The 22166-nt window shown below is 53.3% G+C and overlaps 1 protein-coding gene across 2 annotated transcripts; it reads right to left on the bottom strand.

Moving 5' to 3' along the window:
* Window positions 1-5596: 5596 nt before the first annotated feature.
* NCF4 (neutrophil cytosolic factor 4) lies at window positions 5597-21594 on the bottom strand. 2 transcript variants are annotated; one of them, XM_059186868.1, is made up of 10 exons: window positions 21399-21588; window positions 16129-16213; window positions 15598-15751; window positions 13322-13392; window positions 11664-11791; window positions 10472-10529; window positions 9697-9795; window positions 7554-7684; window positions 7251-7316; window positions 5597-5964 (listed from the first exon to the last, which is right to left on the bottom strand). In XM_059186868.1, exons 1-10 carry the CDS (start codon window positions 21428-21430, stop codon window positions 5769-5771), a joined length of 1020 nt encoding a protein of 339 aa, XP_059042851.1. In that variant the 5' UTR covers window positions 21431-21588; the 3' UTR covers window positions 5597-5768. The 2 variants fall into 2 exon arrangements, with proteins under 2 accessions (XP_059042851.1, XP_059042852.1); XM_059186869.1 differs by lacking the exon at window positions 5597-5964 and adding an exon at window positions 6782-7011 and having other exon boundaries at window positions 21399-21594.
* Window positions 21595-22166: the final 572 nt, after the last annotated feature.

The raw sequence follows: 22166 nt of genomic DNA, 5'->3' as shown, positions 1-22166 counted from the left end.
GTTTCATAAACTTTTCTTCTCTTTAGTTCTATAGACCCAGGAATGCAACAGGTCTGTAGTCCTCTCTCTGGGATATGGAGCCATTCTTTCTGGTTCCCCACATGCTACCTCTATATCTATAAGTAGTTCCTTTATTAAACACCCCTTGAATCATCCTAATTCAGGATGCCATAGGATGCCATAGTTTTCCTATTGGATATTTGATGGTGAGTCAGGAATAGGAGTCTCAAATGAAGCAGTATTGCAATGAAATCTTCTTTTAATGACTTTTTCCAGATGTATTCCACTGACTTAGATTTCTTCTTAAGAAATGTGTTTCTGACCAGTTACTTGTCATTACCTTCCACATGTTATTAATTGCAAACTGTTCAAGGCTATTACCTGATCACAGATATTCACCACTTTGACAAGGGGAATGTTTTCATCTGTGTTCACCATGTCGTCAGCACCATTATGATTATCAGTCAACTCTTATCTCTATTTAACACAGCTTCAGGAATTTCCCCATCACGCAAGGAGTGAACAACAGATGAATCATAGTTTACCATTTCTTTGCTTATCATCTGCTCTAACTTAATTACATTTTAGGCTGATAAACTTCTTGTGCAAGCATCAAGTTTTCCATCACAGTCTTCTCAGTAGTCACAAAAAGAAGTCTTCAAAGCCCTTATGGACAGGTTCATTTTTCAAATATCACTGTAGACAGAAGCTGTCAAGTCTCTGGGAATGCTGATTTGTCAGCATTATTCGAAGCGCTGGTCATTGTGTAAATAACATTCTGAAGAGTAAACTCTTTTGGGGAGTCATGGAATCTTGGGCTTCTATGATGATCTCAAGTACATAGTCCGAAAAGAAGTGTTTATCTTTGTTCTAAAATTCTTTGTGCTCAGGCTATAGTACACCCATTTCACCGGGGAGACTTACATGCTGAAACACTGGTGTTCGTGAGAAATTCAGGAAGGAGGTATGCATGGCAGTTTTCCAGGAATGACGATAACATTTCATAAGTCGTTTTTTCTAGTCCAGAATGCCTACAGTGAGTTGGCAACTGGCACGAAGTAGTTATTAATCGGTCAGAAAACATAGTCTACCCAAAGTAACTGCAACAAAACAACCTGTGTTGTCTTGGTGGCATGATAACGGACAGTAAGTTGCATCTACCTTTCAAAGACGGCACATGTTCGTTTCTTTCCAGTAAGTTCCACACATATCCTGTAGGTACCTGCAGCACTTGGCAGACCAAGAGGAGTCCACAGTATAGCCAGTTGGTGGCTCCTCATCGACCTTTCTAGAGAGTTTTCTCCCCACCACCAACTGATCCATGTCATAGTTCTAATCAGTTAATATCATAGCAAACCCACTGATGCCATTTTCAGCAGTTTCATTATCAGCAAAAGCTTTTTTACCTCCGATTTTGACATTTTCATGCTTTGGTTATATGTAGAGTCAAAAATAAAGTAAAAAAAAAAAAAATCACACACACCCCCGAGAAAACAAAGTATAAGGGAACAATGGAGGTAAGTGTGGCTGGTAAGCATAATTATTTAGCTAGGGGTCAGAAACTGTCACTAAATCTGTGCCAAGTTTACACAAAAGTAGACCATAGGTCTCTAGAGACACTCCCTCCCCTGCAGCCAGGCTGTCTTTTGCTTAATAGTTGTCAAGAATATCTTGTATGCTTTTACTTTCAATGTTTCCCTGTCCTTAGATTTTATGTGAGTGTCTCATGTGTATGACACTCACATGGACTTCGTTTTTTTTTTTTTTTAAATCTACCTGGCAATCTTTTTTAAAAAAATATTTTATTTATTTATTTGACACAAAGAGAGAGATCACAAGCAGGCAGAGAGACAGGCAGAGAGAGAGGGGGAAGCAGGCTCTCCACTGAGCAGAGAGCCTGATGCGGGGCTTGATCCCAGGACCCTGAGATCATAACCTGAGCCGAAGGCAGAGGCTTGACCTACTGAGCTACCAGGTGCCCCTAACCTGGCAATCTTTTAATTGGTGCATGGAATCCATATGTTGTTCAAAGTATCAAAATTATTGATGTATTTGAACTTCTTTTTTTTTAATCAAGTAACTTTTTGTATCCTACATCTTTTTTCTTCTCTCTTGTTTCTTTCTTTATCCCCCTGAATATTTTATTTTTAAGTAATATCTACACCCAATGTGTCGCTTGAACTTACAACCCCAAGATGTAGAGTCATATGCTTTTCTGACTGCATCAGCCAGGCACCCAATTTCTTTCCCCTTTTTAATTGGTTTCCTTTCTTTGTATTCATTTTGACAGAAATATTAGTAAATATGTATGTTCTTTTCCTATTCATTGGATGATTTTCATCAAAATTTTACTATGCACATTTAATGTGCTTAAAGTTAATCTTTAACACTGGTTATGCATAGCGTAAGCAGCTCAGAATGTTTTAACTCCACCTCTCCTAAGGCACATATGGTTGTTATCATCCAACACATTAATTTGTCCTTTTTAAAACCCTAGACATTATACATTGTTATTAACTTATATTGATACTGTTTCTTTGCATTCACATGCACATGTGTGAGTCAGGATTCCGTTAGAGAAGTAGTAGGGTCACTAGAAAAGATGTGACTACAGTTTTGCCTTGAGGATTCAGTCTTCCTCCGCTATGGGAGCTGGTTAAATCTTTCATATGATGCCGTTGCATCTGTGTTAGGTCTGCTAGGCAGGTTGTCAAAAATAGAAGATGCATGTGACTTGAGAGAAGCCAGGACAAACAGAAACCTCCAGGTGCAAGCTGAAACCATGAGGACAACTGTCACATAAGCCTCTGACCACCACCAAGACTCCAGAGAGGGTGACCTGCAGAGGAAACCTGTCCTCTTTGGCACAGAGCTAACTACCCTTCCAGCAATGGAGCTGGGACCTGACATTGAAGGGGTTACTAAGAAGCCTGTCATCATTCGAAGTGCTATTCTTTATTGTGGCAATTTCAACTTTCTCTCACTGCTTTGAAGATCTTCTTTTTGACTTTGGTGTTCTGAAGTTCCAAACCATGACCTCGCAGATAAGCAACAATGGGAATGAACTACAGTAGCATCTTTTTACTAAGAAGAAGCTTGCTGCTTCTTAATCTGAATTAAATGTCTCTAATGGCCCATGCCAGTTGGGATCCATACAGGGACGGAAGTTCTTGGAAATATTGTTTTAGCTTAGCAAGTCAACACAAGACAAATCCACCACAATACTTAACATTGCTTTTGCTTATCACATGTTCTTGCATCTCAGAGTGTCCCTCCTGGATCTTTTTCTTCTTGAAGAATGTATTTTAAAGTTACTTTTGGTTCAAGGATCTTGGTGACAAACTCTCAGTTTTTATCTGTACATGTTTTCATTTCACCATCACTACTGAAAGATGGTTTTACTAAGCATATAATTATTTTTTTTTAAGATTTGTTATTTATTTGAGAGAGAAAATGAGAGAGAGAGAGAGAGCATGAGAAGGGGGAGGGTCAAAGGGAGAAGCAGACTCCTTGCTCAGCAGGGATTTCCAATGAGGGACTCAATCCTGGGATTCCAGAATCACGACCTGAGCCAAAGGCAGTTGCTTAACCAACTGAGCTACCCAGGCGCTCCTGAGCATATAATTTTTGGTCGAAAATTATTTTGTCTCTAAAATTTCGGTGTCATACTATTGACTTTGGTTTCCATTGATACTGGTGAGAAGTCTGCTTATCATGCTAATTGTTACTTAGTAGTGACCTCAACCTTCTCCACTTTTAAAATCTCCTCCTTGGCTGCAGTGTTTTGGCAGTTTCAAAATGTTGTGGCCAGGGGCACCTGGGTGGCTCAGTGGGTTAAGCCTCTGCCTTCATCTCAGGTCATGATCTCAGGGTCCTGGGATCGAGCCCTGCATCAGGCTCTCTGCTCAGCAAGAAGCCTGATTCATCCTCTCTCTCTGCCTGTCTCTCTGCCTGCTTGTGATCTCTCTCTGTCAAATAAATAAATAAAATCTTAAAAAAAAAATGTTGTGGCCAGGAACAGATCACTTTTTATTTACCCTGCTTGTCCAGACAAGTTCTTTAGATCCCCCGCTCTGGGTTTCTGATCAGTTTTGAAGTGCTCCAACTGCCATCTCTTTAAACATTGCCTCTCCATTCTCTGTATTTTCTCTTTCTGAGAGTTTGACTTTTTAAAAACCACATTCTGTTGTTTGTATCTCTTAACTTCATTTTCATATTGTCCAACCTCTTGTTTCTCTGTGTCATATTCTGGGGAATTTCTTTGATTTTTCTCTTTCCCAATGCACTGGTTTTCTCCTAATATACAGTCTAGCCCACCTACTGGGTTTTCTGATTCAGCAGGTGCACACACACACACACACACACACACCTGCTCATGGGTACACACATAGCATGCATGTACATTCCAGCTCTCTTTTGAAAATCTGCCTGGTTATTCTCTTCTGCTTATTCATTTTTATGCTTTGATTCTTTATTTCTTTAAACATTTTAGTCACATAGCTCAAAACCTTGTGGTCCCTGTGACTCTAAAGTTGTTGCTTACTAGCACTGCCTATTCTCATTCGCAGAGAGTTAGTGATCTTTGACATACACCTTTGCTTCCTCTGAATCCCTCAGCCCAAACTGAGGATGCTTCACTCCAGAAAGGACTTTCTTCTATTTCTGCTTGGAGGTGCGGACGCCGATCTATCAGGATCACTTCAGCCCTCACTCCCAGGGGCCTTGACCCATCACAAGAATCCCTGGTCCAACCTCCCGCAATATGGCCTCCCTGTGGCTCAAGCAGTCTGACAGCAGAGCTGTCTCCATGATTCAGAACAACTTCCCCCTCCATGCTGTGGGTTCTGGCCCCAGCTGTGACACGGGGGGCTTGGAGGGAAAGAAGAGGGAGGGTCATTAAAGAACCCCACTACTTCTTGTGAGGCTGTGATTCTTTGAAGAGAGTGTCCTATCTAGAGCCCCTCAACCAGTTGCGTCAGGCAACATGTTAGAAGCCAACAACTGGATTTGTTACAACGGAGTTTGCAAGGTCTGCTGAATTTCTGTCGAGTGGCTATTTTCTAGTGTGCCATTATGGGTTGCATTGTATCCCCCACCCTCCAGGATATGTTGGAGTCCTAGCCTCCACTACCTCAGAATGTGGCCCTTTGTGGTGATGGGGTCTATAGAGGTGAGGGTCTGTAGCGTGAGGTCAAAACAAAGTGCTTCAGGTGGTCCTAATCCAATATGGCGGTGTCCTTGGATGCAGAAACAGACAAGGACAGAGAGAAGCTTCGAAGATCAAAGGAAGGACACTAGGTGAATATGGAGGATGGGAATAATGCAGTCATAAACCAAGGAATGCCAGAGAATGCCAGAAAACCACCAGATGCTAGGAAGAGGCAAGGAAGGATACCCTGATGGGTTTCTTGAGAGCATGGCCCTGCCGACATCTTGATGTTGGTGGACGGGGCAAGGGAACGGGGCAGCTGCAATATAGGACCAATGCCAGGGCGCCCTTCCATATATAAATGACCCCTAACTGACCCTCACTCATGGGGATTTCACTTCCTCTCCTTTCGTTCCTCAAAAGATACTGTCTTTCACAGTCTGAACCTTTGAGATGAAAGGGTTTATTTAATTCCAAGACCAAGTGTGCAGACAGACGGAATACAGGTCCACGGATTCGAACCAGCAGGTCTGTCCCACGCTCCCAGGTTTTCCTGGTCCTGTTCTCCTCCGAGAGCTTCTTACCGAGCATCTCTCCCTGCCCCAGGCACACCATCGGCTCAGGGGACAGTGTTGTAGACCGCGTAGTCATCCTTCTGGGTGATATGCAGCTTCCAGGGGAAGAGGCGTTTCTGGGAGGGGAGACCCTGGGCCTGCCTCACCATGAGCACCACGTCCTCGTCTGAGAGCAGCCGCACCAGATCGCCCTCGGTGTCCCGGTAATTTAGGGCAATGTCTTCCCTCTGGAACTCCCGCCTGGGTGGGAAAAATCAGGGTTGATAGAAGGTCCGGGGGCCCTAGGACTAAGCCTCAGGGAGACAGGGAGTGGGGGCTGAGGGAACTTTAAAGCTGGGGTCCAAGAGTCAGAAGAGGTCAGAGCATGACACAGGCCTTATCCCTCGTGTGGTCCCATTGCACAGATGGAGAAACAGACCTACGGGGGAGAAGGGGCTCTTACAGTGAGTTACTGGCACAGCCTGAAATGCCTTGTGTGTACATGTGCAAAGTTAAGAACTTCCTGGGGAAGGGGAGTGAGTTTGGCCAGGCACAGAGCAGAGACCATCAAGCCTCCAAGGGCCTCCTGTTTGCAGTTATGAGGACTCCTACGGACTGGGACCATCTCGTGTGGGGTGCACATGGCTGGTGACAATAAACACTGATATAACCTTCATATAGATAACTCAGCAAAATGGGGTTGGAAGCCTAACAGACTTGCAAACACCTTGACTCCAAAATTCCACTTCTAGAAACTCATCGTGAAGGGAATAATCGTACAAGTCACCACATATGAAGATCCCAGCATTCTTTCTGGTAGTGAGAAAGGGGAGGGTGATCCCAATGGCCAAGAAGGGGTGGCGACTCCAGAGCCTCCCCAGAATGATGTCATGCAGCCAGGTGATGTCATAGTTATGCGGTGAGGGTGGGGGTGTGCTCGGAGGCCATCTCCATGTACATCTGATCATGAGAGGAGGGATATCTCTCTCACTTCATTCTACTTTTCTGTGATTTTTTGTTTTTTGTTTTTTTTAAGATTTTATTTATTTATTTAACACAGATCATGCAGGGAGCCTGATGCAGTGTTGGATCCCAGGACTCCAGGATCATGACCTGAGCCGAAGGCAGACACTTAACCGACTGAGCCACCAAGGCGCCCAACCTTCTCATGTTTTTTAAGAATGAATAGGAATTATTTTCATCATCAGTGGAACAAGGCTATTTCCATTCTGAGGCTGGCTCTCGGGAGGTAGAGTTTCTCTGATAGCAGAGGATCCAAGTCCAAGGCTAGGAAGACTCCAGCTTGAGCTGCAAACCCACACTCATGAACCGTGTGACCTCCTCTGAGCCCCCTTGTATGTCTCTCTGCAGACCCCACTCATCTCCGACACGGGGGGCTGATATCTGCCTGGTGGGGCTGGGCTGGGGATAAAACAGGAGGCAAAACACCTACGGATGACTCATGCTGTGTTCCTCCTGCTGTTGGCTTCTCCGGGGTGTCTGACCCCCGCCCTCTGCCCTCCGCCCTCTGCTTTCCCACCTCTCACCTCATGAGCTGCAGCAGGTCCTTGAACAGTGGAGTGCTGCTGAGGTCCTCGTCCACTGCGATGTCCCTAAGGGGGACAACAGGCAGCGGTGAGGGGGCATCAGGCCAAAGGGGGACATGGGGACAAGGCCGGCAGGACCACGCTGGAGCCTGGCGTCTTGTTACCCGGGTATGGCTTATCTGGAGGGCAGGGCGAGCCACCACAGGCTTTTATTTGGACAAGGGGAGATCCGCTTTGGGTCTCAGAGTCAGGAGTGTGATGCAGGGGATGGGGATGGGCAGGGACGGCGGCCAGGCCACGAACTTGGTGGTGCTGATGGTGTCCTCGTAGTAGTAGCAGCGCAGCCAGTTGGTAGGGTCTTCTTCCTCCGGGAAGTCCTTGAGGATTTTCACGAACGACTGTGGGAAGATGCCCGTGGCTCCCCTCACAGTGCCCTGAGGAGGAAAGGAGGGGTTGCCCTGTCGGCAGGAGGAGAGGCGCCAGGACCAGACGTTGCTCCTCCCTCCTGCACATCCCCCAACCCTGCTCCCTTATAACGAGGCAGACGAGGTCGTATGCAGAGGCAGAAAAAGTAGTGGCCGAGGTCACCATGCTCTTCACCCCAAAAACAAATTTCTGTTCTAGAATAGGTCGAGATCTCACTTTATCTGAAAAGCTGTTTTCATTTCATTCAGTCATTCCTGAGTGAGCACCCGCCACGTGGCAGGTTCTGGGTTCGGGGAGGACGACATCCTTGTCCTCTGGTGGGGAGCGCGTACCCTGGTGGATGACGGTGGATGCACAGGGAAGTGGGTGAGCTTCACGCTGAGCCAGTGGCCAGGGAACACAGAATGGGGGAGGGGAGGTGGCTCCCTTCACCCACTCACTCATTTACTCATTCATTCATTCACTCATTGACCCTGCAGACAGCACAGAGCAGCTGCTTTAGAGCCAACGGCCCGAAAGCTCTCTCCAGCGCTGGCCACGCACGACCCAGCTATAGCCTGTGCTTTGCCCACATGTTCTCCAATCTTCCCAACTCTAGAGAAGACGTTATTATCCCCACCCCATTTTACAGACACAGATACTGAGGCTCAAATTCGTCTCTTCCCTCCTCCCCAGACCCTCCCCTTAACCTGAGGCCAGAAATCGGCCATCCCACTAACATAGAGAACTTTCCAGAAGACAGGAAGGTAACAAGCATTTCCCATTTCTGGAGAATTTCCCAGCAATACCCCACAGCTATAAGAGCCATAGGGTCCCAAGACAGGGCTCCAGGACAGGGGTACGATCAAAACTGCCAAGTCCGTGAGAACAACAGACCTCACACCCCTCTATGCCAGGGGCTCTCGCCTCCCTGGAGTCCGCGTGGGGCCTGTCCCACCATCTTCTTTAGACACCCCCTGCCTCAGGAGCCTCGACAAAAGGGAATCTTGTTTAGGAACAGCAAGACCCAATCTGAACGGCTGGAACAGGGACCAGGGTCTCCCATCTCCCTTCACTGAGTCAGTAGGGGCCACACATGCCTCACGTGGGAACGAAGCAAAGATTGAGACCTTCACCTTCCCAGCAGCCCTGGCACCGGCCAGATGGACGTATCTAGGCCCTCTGTGGGCCAAGCCCCAAACAGCTGCACCTCAGCCAGCCCTCCCAGGACCGCGATGAAGAAACGGTCTGACAGCTATCTCCATTTACAGAAAAGGAAACCACAGGGTTGAGCAAAGTTCCCAGGAAGCTAGTTAAAAACAACTAGGAAATGACACCAGACAGTCCGACTCCAGAGCTCAAGGTCCGCATCACTGCGTTTTCTCGCTGCCCACAAGGTAAGGGAAATCATCCCGGATGACACACCAGTGAGTCTCAGCTGTCGGTGATTTTGTCCCAGAGAGCCAAATGTCTGGGACCCTAGATTGTCAACTGCAGGGCCGCTCCTGCGGTCTAGTGAGCAGAGACCAGGGAGGCGGCTAAACCCCCCAACCAATGATGCTGGGGATGGCCTCTCACTACACCCCCCCCCCACTGCTGACAACTATCTGGCCCCAAATGTCAGCAGTGCCGCGGTGAGAAGGCCTGTGACAGACCAAGATATCAAACTCAGTAGATTAACAGACTTGCCCAAAGCCACCGTTTGCTGGCCTCCGAACCAAAGGCAAGTGTGGTCTCCGCATCTTCTGTTCCAGGCACACTCTTGCCTCCCCTGTGGCTGTAATTCTCAGGCTGCCCTCACCCAGCTGCTCTGACTTCCAGAACTATCCTCAGAGGACATCTCTTCCCTGGGGGCATTCCCTGCGTCTGCCCCCTCTGATTTCTCCCCACAAGCAGACCCAAAACAAGGTCACCTCCAACTTACCTCCATCCTCGCCGCTATCCTTTTTCCCATGCCTACCTCCAACCTTATCCCCACCCTCCGCTGCACCTTCACATTCATCCTCACCTTCTTTATCCCCAACCTCACCCCCATCCTCACCTCCAGCCAGTCTTTATTGATCCGGCTGAGAAGGAAGATCACATCTCCGACTTTGAAATTCAGTTCCAGTTTGCTGTTGCCCGTGAAGTCAAACAGGGCCTGGGAGAAGAGAGGCGGAGGAGGGCAGGAGGAAGGGAGCATTCGCCGAGTTCCTGCCACACTGCTTTGCGTACTTCAGCGTCTCAGTGAACAGATGAGGGGACTGGCCCCGGGAAGCATGACTGGCTTGTCTGAGGCCACTCCATTTGTGAGCGGAGGAGCCAGAATTAGAGTCCAGATCTCTCTGACTCCAGAATCGTGCTCCTTGCAGAGCTGGTGGGAGGCGCACAGAGAGCCAAGGAGCCAAACTCCGGGGTCGAGCACCTCCCTCAGCCCCCCAGGCCTCAGTGTGGGCTCCAGGGCTCCCATAAGCCCAGAGCACTGACCACACTGTTTCTCCATGTGTGTCCCCAGGGAGCCGGGGGCTCCTGGAGGACTGGGCCTGGTTTGAGTCATCTCTGTCTGACACTTCAGTTACCACCACGGGGCTGGCCTGGAGGAGGCCAGGAAAGCTTGCTGAGGGGATGATGGTTGGCTGCGTTCCCCTCGACCTGAGTGCTCCCTAATCACCTCCTTTCAGCTGGATTGGGTGCTCCAAGGGCCAAGGCTAAGGCCCCTGCTCCCCGCAGCACCCAGCCCCCGTCGTGGGCACACAGAGGGTGTCCAGCAGGAGGGGCGCAGTGGCGAAGGGTGGAGCCCAGAGGTGAGGGGGGAGGCCTGGCCCTGCGGGGGTTACCTCCGCTCGCGGAGCTGCCATGCGGTCAATGATGGCGCCTTGTGGGGACTCGCTCTTGCTGCGGAGAGAAAAGGGAGGCCTGTCAGCCCTCCTGGTTCCCTCAGGGCCTGGCTCCCTGCTTCTGTCCCCAGAGGAGCCCCTCATCAGGGGCAGGAAAGGCGGGGAAAGGAGAGGATGTTAAAAGTGCAGCTACAATCGTTCCTCTGCGCCATCACACGCACGCGCGCATGCGCGCACGCACACCCAGGTTCCTACTGCCCACGGGGGAGGGATTCTATCCTCCTTTGTGGACCAGGAAATGTAGACTCAACAAGGAGGCGGGAAGGAAGATACACATTTGCTCAGCACCTTAGCGTGTCAACGCTTTCACACCTCTTCTTCCTTCTACTCCCCGCACCCAACCTCTAATTTTTCAGCCAGGGAAATGGGTTGGAGAGGCAATCTGCACCAGGGCTCAGGGCATGGGCCTGCCATGCGGCTTAGCTGAGATTGAGACCATGCCTGGCTGCGTGCCCCGGAGAGATGGCCAGGAGCCGAGAGGACACTCAGAGACGCTAGCCCGAGGAAGGAGGGAGGCCCTGAGACGGAGGTCAGGGCTCAAGAGCACTGTTCCTGGAATTCTTAGCAGCAGCAGCCCGGCCTTTGGAAGCTCAGCCCTATTACAGTAGCTCAGGTTTTCCATGATTATTTTCTGCTCAATGTCCCCTGAGCGGGAATGTCCCCTGGGGACCAGTGTGATACACCAGAAGCCACAGCCGGCCCCATGGAACCATATGATGGGGGACAGGACATCCCAGGATCTGGGAATGTCTGTAGAGAGAGCAACTCCTCCCCTCCCTCCCTCCCACCACGCTCTCCAGGCACCGTGAGTTCTGAGGCATCCCCAGTGGAGACTGTGGCACCCAGCTCTCCCCATCAGTGACCCAGCCTCTGTCCTCTGGTCGTCACTGTCACACACAACAAAATGCACCCACCTTGTATCCCTCCACCCTGTGCGTGGTTTTCAGAGCTCAGCTAACAAGCTGAACATCCTGGGGGTGTCCCGGGATAGAACCGATGTCTAGCTTTTCCCTTCCTCCGGGGAAAAGAAATGCCTTCTGTTGGGGGGCATCTGGGTCAGAGCGCCTGGTTGGGGGCACCTGGTGAGGGGCCCGGGGCCTGGCCCATGGGAGCACAGGGGCTGGTCACTTACATTTTCCGGGTGCGTGGCCGGAGCCGGCGCAGGGCCTGGGGCACCTGCTCTGAATCATAGGGCGACTGGTAGAAGAAGATCCGGACATCCTCGTCCATCAGCACCCAGATGGGTAGGCTGAGGAGGCTCTGTGTTTGGGAGAGAACCAAGACGGGGGATGGGGGGGGCGGGCAACAGAAAGCTCTGGACATCCCGGCCCCTCTCTCCTATCCCCATCCTCCGCACTGGTCCCTCCCTCTCTAGTAATGCTTTCTCTGTCTGAGCATAGCAACAAGACATATAATGTTTCAGAAGCTTTTCTCCTGGGTTCAAGTTCGGGAGGGGACCGGCTGGCTCAAGGAGAGTCCATTTGGAGAAAGCCTAAAGACCTCCAGACACAACGATAATGGTGACAGCAGGCCAAAGGACATGGTGGTGACTGTCCAGACACGATTGCCTCCTGGGCTTGGAGACAAAAAGGCAGAGATGGGATCCTCCAGGCTGCTGATAGCTAAGCCTAAGTGTGGGAGGAAGAGCCCCAGCACCATGGCCACACCCCTCCCTCCACAGCTCACCCCTCTCCCAGCCCTGCAGGGGGAGACAGGAGCCTCCAGCCACCTTGAAGAAGCAACTGCCACAGCGCCCCCTTGAGGGGAGATGTCTCCAGGGCTGTGTCCCAGGCGCTTCCCACCCTCCCTCTTCTCTGCTCAGAGCCCAGGATTCCTGCAGCCACCAGAGAGGGCCAGGGTCTTCTCCTCCTGCCTCCCACCTCCCCTGCCCTCCTCCTGCAGCTCACTCCACTAGGAGTTCTGATCCCGTACAGTCTGGAAGCTCCCGAAACCAGCGAGCTGGAGGCACTGGTGAGGAAACCAAAGCCTAGAGAGAATGAGCAATTCACCCAAATGACCCAAACAGTCAAGGTCAAAGCAAAGACTGAAGACTCCTAGCTCTGTGCCCTTCTGCCATGAGAGTGGAAGGGGAGGGGAAGCTCTCGCTGACTATGAGGGTGCCTCTGTGCTAGGAGGAGGGCTTCCCTCTCCAGTTTCTTAAGGTTACCATCGAGCCAGGGCTTGGATGCCTCTAGTGATGGGGTGCTCACTACTTCACGAGGAATGCTGTTCCTTTTTTGCACAGTCCTGAATGGTAGAAGGCCTTTCCTAAACAGCAGTCTCTGCCTTCAAGATGCTTCTTTCTCTGTGCTCCCATCTCCTAAGGATGCAGACAGTTTACAGGCTGGGAAACACCCAAGAGCCTTTCTCTAGTTTGTGCAACGTCACTGTGTGAAAGAGCTGAGGCCCTGGCCCATCCTGCCTCTGTTATAGAGGCCACAATTTTGTGATTTCATGACCCACCTGTCCCCTGTCCCCACTGGGCAGCAGGTACCTTGAGGGCACATACTCTTGTTCTATTCATGCTGGCATCCGAACACCTGACACAGACACCTGTGCACACCTGGCACAGACTTCTCGATCCCAAGTGTGGTTCCTTGTTCCCTCCCCATCGCTCCTGCCGCACCCTCTGGAACCCTGGGAACACATCTTGTTTCTCTCCCCAGGTCCCGCCTCTGAGGATTGCCGAGCGGCCCCATCGGAGCCAGAGAGCAGCCCCCAGGTCGCCTTCAGGGACGCTACCATCCCTGGGGTCCTCCAGGGGCCGAGATGACACAGCCCCACCGTTACCTTCATGTAGGCGTTGAGGGCAGGAATCCGCATCTCCGCGATCTCCTGTTTCACACCCATGTAGACTTTGGCTGTGGAAATGCAAAGAGCTCTCTTGGGACCCTGGCCCACGACCACGGTCTCTGGACTCCGAGCCGCCCACCCAGGCCAGGAACTCGCCCCCATACACTGGCTGAGCCTCCAGGCCACCTCCCTTTCAGCTTGCATTCTCTTGCATGTACTGTCGCCAGATGATATTTTTCTTGTTTTACTTCTTTATTGCCTCTTCCTGCACACACACGTGCATGCACACACGCGCACACACACACACACACACGCACACACTCAACGATTCTTGGCTCTAAGAGAGGAAGAGCTTTGCTTTGCCCCAGCTGGAGCCCATCCCCTAGGACAGGGGTCTTCAACCCCAGCTGCATATTTAAGTCATCCACAGAGCATTTAAAAACTTCATTGTGTAGGACTTGCCCCAGGATAATTACATCAGAATCTCGGGGTTGGGGGGGAGACTTGGGCATCAGAATTCTTTAAATCTCAAGGTACTTCGAATACCGGCCCCTCGTAAGGAACCAAGGCTCTAGAACAGTGGTTCTGGTGGTTCACACCACAGTGATTGACCACATCGATCAATATTTGTGGAGTAGCTGAATGAATCATTCCTCAAAAGGAGGGAGAACGGGAAAGAGATGTTGGCTGACCCAAGACAAATGTCCTCTCCAGGAGCCTTAGGTGGGGGCCCCAGGAGAACTGTCCCCCCAAGAACCCCCAACAGAAGGCACATGTCTGGCTCCTGTTGCCTGTGAGATGGGCAGGGGCTGGTATTGGGCGGTGGTAGGAGCACAGGATCTGAGGTCTGGGGTGGGGAGGCCTTTGAGACTTAGTAGCGACAAGAGAGCAGCTAAGGTCAGAGGTCAGATCACCTGGTTGCGGGGAGGGTTTGGGGAGGGAGAAGAAAGACAGAGATGGCACGGCAGAGAATGCCCAAGAACCTTCCAAGGAGCAGCAGAAGGGGCAGATTCCGTCAGGAGCTGGAGGAGCAGCGATGAGGTAGGAAGAGACCTGGAAGGAGGTCAGGGAGGGCTTCCTGGAGGAGGAAGCGGGACAATGATGGTAAGGCCGGGATAGGCCCACAGAAGTCCAATGTAACGGGTCCCGAAGGGAATTCGGTGGGACTGTGAGAGCAGAAGCCAAGCTGGTGGATGAGGAGGGGATGGAAGGAGAAAAGGGGAACAGTGAGCGACTCCCGAAAGAATGGAGATTTTGAGGGCTGTCGGGCTTCAAGGGGGCTTATGGCCAGAAAGCCTCCTCATGGCACAGGCTTGTCTCAAGACAGGAAAACTAAGGCTGTGGGAGAGCTTTGCAGACGCCGCAAGTAAGGAGAAGGCAAGTGTACAAAGACCCACAAGTTGTCTGGAGAAAGTCACAGAGAGGAGGGAGGGGCTCCCTGGAGTCCCGTGGGGAGGCGGGCTCAGAGGGGGAGGGGTCTCCCTTCCCCTGCAGCCCAGAGACAGGGGAGGGGCCGGTGTGAGTTGAAGTGGCTCTGGAGGAGGAAAGGGGAAGCCAGGAGCCCCTGGGGGCAGCTTCAGCTCCTCTGGGACCTCCGATGGGATAGAGAGAAAGTGAGAGCAAGCCAGAGGCAGAATGTGGAGCCTGAATAAGGAAAGGTCAGGAAGTATCTCTGCTGTTTGTGGAAAGGGTGTTTGTATGTGGCCTGCAAGGCATGGGGGGGCACCCTGAGACCACCCTGCGGACTGAGCACCCCACACCCTCGCAGGGCTCGAGAGGGCAGGTGCCGACCCGCTGGAGATTTGGGTCTATCTGGTGCTCCTGGAGAGGTGCATGTGTGGACCAAGCTGGGGAGAGAGGCCAGGGGGCAAGGAGTGAGGGGGCTGTCCAGAAGCAAAGATGGGGTGCCCACAGGGTCCCAGCGGAGCAGGGAAGCAGGCCCCACCCGCCCCGGGGATCCGCCCAAGCTAGGGCAGCAGTCAAAGGGCAGCTCTCAATCAGGGCTGCAGGGGGCGCTGAAGGTGAGTCCGCCTGGTGAGCAAGGGATGGATGGCCCGGAGGTCAAGGGCAATGGGGCTAGAGGAAGCAGCCCGTGGCTGCCAGGAGGGGCCGTGGACGAAATATTTGGCCTGGAGGCAAACCTGGAGTGACCACCAGGGGCGGCAGAGCTGGAAGGAGAGGCCAAGGGCCGCAGCTCTGTCGCGGGTCAGGCTGTCCAGCTCCCCGGGGCCTCAGGACTGGGACGTGCTGTGGGGCTGGGACGGGCCGCCTACCTGGGAGCGTGGGCAAGCTGCAGGTGAACGGGCTGGTCTTGTTCTCCGGCCCAAACCGCTCCTCCAGCTTGCTCTGCAGGGCATAGAACTGGCGGTAGCGACGGTAGATGAGGTATTTTGAGCCCCCTTTTGTCTTCACCTCGATGACGAACACCTGGGGAGGACACAGGTCAGGGTTTAGGGAAGTCAGGGGCAGAGGAGAGTGGGGGTGTGGAAGGTCCTAGGACTAGAGCAGCATTTCTCAGCCTCAGTATTCACGGGGCGGGTGTGGGGGCATCTCCTTCTTTGGGGTGGGAGGGCTGTCCTGTGTGTGGGGCAGTGCTGAGCAGCCTCTCTGGGCTCCGTCCACCAGAGGCCAGCAGCAGCCCCTGCCCCAATCTGGAATCCTCAAAAAGGTCTCAAGATATTTAGTACCAAACGCCCCCTGGAGGGCGAAACCGCCCTGTTGCGAACCACCAGGAGAGAAGTTAAGGGGATTGAGAGGGTTGGAGGTTCAGCGGGCAGAAGCTGAAGGTCAGGGGTCTGTCTTACAAAGTAGCTGGTGAAGCCCCTTTTCTCCTCGATGTCAGCGATGTTGGCGGAGATGGCGACGTCGTCGGGAAGCTGCTCAAAGTCACTGAGGAAGACAGGAGAGGACAGTTCAGTTACCACCAGACTGATGGGCTCGCTGAGCCCAAGTGTGCAGAGGTGAACCAAGGGTGTGTCCCGCATTCCTCCGTCAACACCCCTTCAAGTGCCGGGCAGCGACGTGGACCAGACTTTGACAGCAAAGGCACTTGGAGATGGGACCCTGTGTCAGTAGTCACACTAGCAAACTGCTCCCCAGCTGCATTATTCATCTGGGAGCAGCACATCCAGCAACCTCCTCCGTGTCAAACCCTGGGGGAAGCCCTGGGTCATAGTGGGAAACAAAGTCAGCACACGTCCCACAGAGAGAATGGGTCATCATAGCCGAGCTGGGGAAGTCCTCACAGAGGTGGACGAGGCGTTGGAACGGGGTCTAGAAGGTCAAACAGAAGGTTGGAGGGGACCTTCGGTCTCTCCAGCTCTGAGCCCGCCTCCCCGCCAGGCTAGAAGGTCAAACAGAAAGTCGGAAGGTCAGGGGAGGGCCTTCCAGGCAGTGGGAACAGCATATGCTAAGATTTCGAGGCACGAAAGGAGTGGGCTCGGGTCTGGTGTGACTGGAGGTGGCTGTGATCAGAGGCTGCACGGGCAGGTGAAGCCAGGCTGAGGAGGGCCTCCAGTGTTGAGCCGGGTAACTTCTTTAGGCCATAGGGAGCCACGCAAGGCTTCAGAAGAGAGTAAAAACAGTAGGATCCCAGCTGTGGGAGGCCAACTCAGGCAGCTGTGTGCAGAGGAAAGGGAGCACAGAGACGGAAGGGACAGAGCAGCCGTTCCAGGCCCCAGAGTGGTGCAGCTCAGAGATGGTGGGGGCCCAAGCCAGACAGCAGGGACAGGAGGAATGAACAGACACAGAGACACAACCCTTGGTGGACACTGCTTCACTACTGTGTCCCCTGCTTCTTCCTGCCAATCAAGCTCCATTTTTTTTAGGGTGGCAATGTCCCTAGCCTCAAGGTGATAGGCCATGACTGGTCAGAACCAAACCCAATAATCTCGTTCCTATTTCCCAGCCTCCCTGCAGCTAAGACCAGCCACATGACCAGTTCTGGCCAGTGAGACCTATGAGGAAATCTCCCCTGGGTCACTCCTGGAGACGCCCCAGTGGAGATTTCCTGATCCCAGAGGGAGGAACAGGCGCCCAGCATGGTTTCCTCTCCTTCCCCCTTCTTCCTATCTTGAAAGCAGATGTGCCGTCTGGACCCACAGCAGCTATATTGCATCCATGAGGCAAAGACAGGAGGCAGACCAAAGGAATCTCCGACATCCTGTTCCTGAGGACACTGAGCTGCAGAAGCTCAGTGGACTTCTTGTCATGTGCAAAAATTAGCCCTTACTTGTTTAAGCTCCCATGCGTCTCTTGGTGCCCTGCTGCAGACTTTAACATTTCCAGCAGACATGCTATCAATCTGTGAGTCATTCCTGACTAATGGCCAGCAGGGTTGGGGGACTGTTTGGATCTGGAGGTGAAAGAAAGGGCAGTGTCAAGAGTGACACCTACATGTCACCCATATGCTGAGCAGGATGGGAGGGAAGGGAGGGGTGCTGATGGACTGAGTTTCGGGCATATTATTGTGAGGCCCTTGGGCCCCCAGGTCTGGGTCTGGCAAGAGCTGGTGTGGCTCTCTAGAGCTCAGTGAAGGCGGTTGGGGGTTGGGGGTGGGGGTGGGTCTCTGCTGGAGTCGGGGAGGTACCCATGTGCCCTTGATTGGTGGTAAGGACCCCCTGGAAGAGCAATCTTTGAGCAGAGGGGGCTGAGAGGAACAGATGGAGGATGAGAAAACACCAGCCAAGGGGACAGAGAAAGAGCAGCCACGGGTCACCGAGTCCCGAGCAACTGGGGGACAGGGGGGGAGTGGGCGCAGGGCTGCCACCTCCCCAAACTGGGCAGGCCCTCAGGGGAGATCGGCTTCCCAGTCTGCACACCCAGTCCCAACTGCTGCTGGTCCCCACGTGGCCTGGGCTGCGTGGGACCTCTGGCTCCCGGAGGACACTGACCGCTGCCGCTGGGCAGGGGGTGACTCAGGGTGGCTGTGGGCAGACAGAGGAAATCCCCACCACTTCCCAGGCGACTTAGTAGCCACTGGCAACCTCCCCACTCGCTTTCCACACAGGCCCCCATGGCAACACCCCTGGGAGAAGCTTCCTCCTCCACTTTCTCCCCAGAGGCTGTGTATTTCATGTTTACTTCATCCACAACAGGATGGGGCCCTGGCCGGACAGGAAGGAAGGAACCCGAGCATAGAAATGGCCCTGGGCAGGGAATCGGCCACATTGGGTCATAGCCTCGCTTAACAGTTCCCTGAGTGTGTGCAATGTGCCACATGCCCTTCTGGCATCTTTTTTTAACAGGCAGGGAAACTGAGGCACAGAGTGGTTACAGAACCTGCCCAAGTAAATCGAGAAGCTGAGATTCGAGCCTAAGCAGAATTTTGGTCCCAAACACCTCCACACTGCTCCTAGTTCGCTGCCCCAATAGCTTGCTGCACGAACGTACATAAACCCCAGGTTCCCCCAGCCTCAGTTTCCCCATCTGAGGTAATAATAATAACGGTAATAGCAAACCCTTGTTAGCACCTAGCGAAGCTCACACACTGTTCTAAGCATATTTGGACATGGCCTCTGCACTCCTGGGTATCATGGCTGAGGGAGGGAGTTTAACACTAAACAAATAACAACATCCTTTTAATGGTCGGAGAGGCTGTGAAGGAAAAGCACATGGTGTTTTGAGCTATCGCAGAGCCCGGCCGTTATTATATCCCCTCCCACCCCCGGAGGACTAGTAGTGCAGTGGGCAGGAGAGCTTGGCAAGCAGGCACTTCAAAGACGAGGCTTACATCCATCAGAGAGAAAAGCAGGGTGCTATGCATGTCCGAGGTTCATGGCTCACTCAGATGGAGAATGGTCGGAGAGGGCTTCCTGGAAGAAGTGGGGCTGGAGTTGGCCACAGGACAACAGGCAAGGGAAACCAAGTGCAAAGGCTCTAGCCATGCCGGGGTGGGGTTGGGGAGAGGGACGAGTGCCAGGAACTTTGGGGCGGGGGCAGTCTGGGAGGGGGAAAGTAACTCGAGACACAGGGAGGGCCCATCAAGAAGGCCCTGCGCCTTGCCCTGGGCTGCTGGGCAAGGGAGACTTACTCTGGGAAGATGTGGGATGGCACGGCTCAGAAGGTCTCATCCGTAGCAAGGCCAGCCCCAGAATCCCCATGAAAGCAGGGACCTTGCTCCCTGCTATACCCCCGGGGCCCAGAACAGCTCCAGACACACAGTAGAGGCTTCGGGTGAGGCCACCCCGTGTCTTAGCGAGTCCTCTGGTGGTCAGCCTGGGAATGGCCGGGCTGCCTGCTGCACCAGGAGGGAGGCAGGGGCGCAACAAACCGGACTAGAAATCCCCCCCAGGAGAGCCACTGCCCTGCAGAGCTCAGCCAAGACCCCTCAGAGCTGTCGTGAACCCAGGTTCTCCAGGGCCCCGCTGCTCTGGGTTCCCACGCACCAGCGTCATTCATGCAAAGTCCACCGTGGAACCTAGACGGGAGGGGCTGATGGAGACCTAGAGAGGCCCTCAGGGGACAGCTAGGTCACATTCGGTGGCTCCCGCACACAGTAGGTGCTGAAAACATGTTTGTTGGAACCAAACTCGCTACCCCAAGGCAGTCCTTTCGAACTCTGGACGGGTGGGGTCTGGGGTCTCTGAAAGTCCTGCTGGATCCTCGCCCTTCCTTCCCGGCCTCCACTCTGACCTCAAGCAGAGCACAGGGTCCCCAAGGGGCAGGGAGGCCTGTGACTCCGGGACCTGGCACCATGCCCTATGAAGGGAGGCAGGAGGGCGCCCCTTCCACCTGCTCTGAGGGCCAGAGGGTTCTTTGGCTGCAAAGAACCAGGGAGCGGGAGGGAGGGAGCACCCCCGGCCCTTGCTGGTGTCCTGTCTTCCTCCACATTCCCTGAGAAACAGGAAGTGCCATGAGCTTTGCATGGGGGCCACTTCCCGTGTGTTCTCAGGTTCGACTTGGTCTCTGGGGAGAACCGGCGGGACGGAGAACCTGGTGGGGCAGCCCCAGCCCCAGGTACGCCCACCAACTTATCAAGGCCCTTCTGGACCCCCACTCTGGGCATCTGCATCTGTGGCTCCTCCCTCCTTCCCTGAGAAGCTTTCTTCTGACCTTCAGTCTTTGGAAATTCCACCTCCAGCCCCCAGACTCCACCAAGGACCTTTGCCACCCGTTTTGACCTAAACCGGGCTGACCCCTCTGCAGCCACCCTCGGAATCGCCTCCGCACAGTGGGCACGCTCTCTGATGCCACCTGCTGCTCCGGTCCAGGGCAGGAGCCAAGCCCCGTGTCCTCAGGTTCCCCCACGCCTCAGGGCACAGTCTTGCTGAGAGATGGGGGTAGGCCCTCGTGGGGCCGTGCTGCAGGGGGACCCTGTGGGAGGACTTTCTGCCTCGGTCCTCATTTTTCTCATTGGTGGGATTGGACTGGAAGGATCCAAGGACACGCTCCCATCCAAAGATCCACTCACTGAGTCACACACTGGGCAGGATTTCTGGAGCACGTAGTCTCTCCTCATGTTGTTCTACATACTAAGGATACAGCAGGGACTGGGGGGCACGTACCCTCCTGGGGCCTGTTGATGGGGGAGTCGGCGATACAGAAAAAGAAAGAGCCAGTATAGACTATTATGCCAGTGGTCTAAGGACTCTGAAAAAAAAAAAAAAAAAAAAAAAACCAGGGCGAGCGGTCTGAGAGCGATGCAGAGGCTGGGAGGGAAGATTTTGACATTTGAGGCAGACCCTGGATAAAGAGGAAGAAACCAGATCCTGTGGTTCTCTTTGAACAGAAGATGGAAAGCCATTGCTGACCACGGGGGCAGCGAGCCCGGCCTGGGACCCAGGACCCCTGTCCAGACGCTAAACCCACTCCTGTGTGACCCTGGGAAAGTCACTTCCCCTCTCTGAGCCTCGGGTGCCTTCATCTGGGCCTGAGGGAAGTGAGCCACAGCTGGAGGCTTCCTTGAAACACTTCTAAGAATCTACATTTCTGAGCATTCCGGTTCTGACTCAGCTCCGGCCTCTAGCTTTTGACTTTGGTAAGTGGCTGCAGGAGGGTGGGCCTCTGTCCCCCAAGGCCTGCTGGGAACAGGGACTGGACGAGGCCCGAGGAGAGCACTGTGCCCTGCACTCACCTCTCGGCTCGCAGCTGCTGGGCCAGGGCCATGGTCAACGGTGCTCCCAGGGAGAGGGTGGCGAGTCTCACCTGGCCAGGCCTGGGCCGAGTTCACCTCTCACTCACCTCCAGCCACCCTGCGTCTCTGCTGTGGTCCTGGGAGTCCCCAAGAGCCACCCCTGGGGAGGCCCCACCCCTGTGTCTTTCATTTAGAAGAGGCTCCTCCTCTGGGCTCTCTAGGTCTACTCTTGGCCCGCACTTCCTCTTCCCCACCTCCCAGCTGCACTGTAGTTTGGGGAAGTGCCCAACCTTGGATGCTGGGTTTGCAGGAATCCACTGATTCGGGGGGCTTTGAGGACTTCCTCCATGTGATTTCTTGGTGCTGGGCCACCGTTGGGCATCAGAGAGCTCCACTCCAACAGAGGCAGGGTCCCTGGCCTGGCCCAGCCACCAAGGGTCCTTGTGAACTTGGAGAGTGACTTCTCATCCTCTGGCTCATCACGCCCTACCCTCTTACCCTCAGTGTCAAGCCTTTGCCTAAACTATTCCCTAGGCTTGGAGTGCCAGCTTCCACCTTGCCTGCCATCTCTCAAGCTCTGGGCAAATGCCACCTCCCCTGGGAAGCCTCCCTGGTTTCCCCAACACAGTTAGCCTTAGCACAGTCGCCTCTGCCATATAGAGTATAAATTTCAGTCAGTTTATGCTTCTGTCTTCCCCTTACCCAGGAGCTCTGGGCTATCCTCTCCTTGTCCCTAGATCCCCAGGCCTGGCACAGCCCACCAGTCCT

This window comes from Mustela lutreola, chromosome 8 (genome assembly GCF_030435805.1).
Source record: "Mustela lutreola isolate mMusLut2 chromosome 8, mMusLut2.pri, whole genome shotgun sequence".
Taxonomy (NCBI): domain Eukaryota; kingdom Metazoa; phylum Chordata; class Mammalia; order Carnivora; family Mustelidae; genus Mustela; species Mustela lutreola.
The sequence above is the reverse complement of the archived record's forward strand: the minus strand, read 5'-3'. Positions and strand labels throughout refer to the sequence as shown.

Coding starts and splice junctions, on each gene's coding strand:
- NCF4 (XM_059186868.1), bottom strand. CDS start 21,430: ATGGCCCTGGCCCAGCAGCTGCGAGCCGAGAG. Junction 7,317..7,553: donor GACACCATCAGCACCACCAA/GTTCGTGGCCTG, acceptor TGTCCCCCTTAG/GGACATCGCAGTGGACGAGG. Junction 5,965..7,250: donor GACCTGCTGCAGCTCATGAG/GTGAGAGGTGGG, acceptor TTTCCCACCCAG/GCGGGAGTTCCAGAGGGAAG.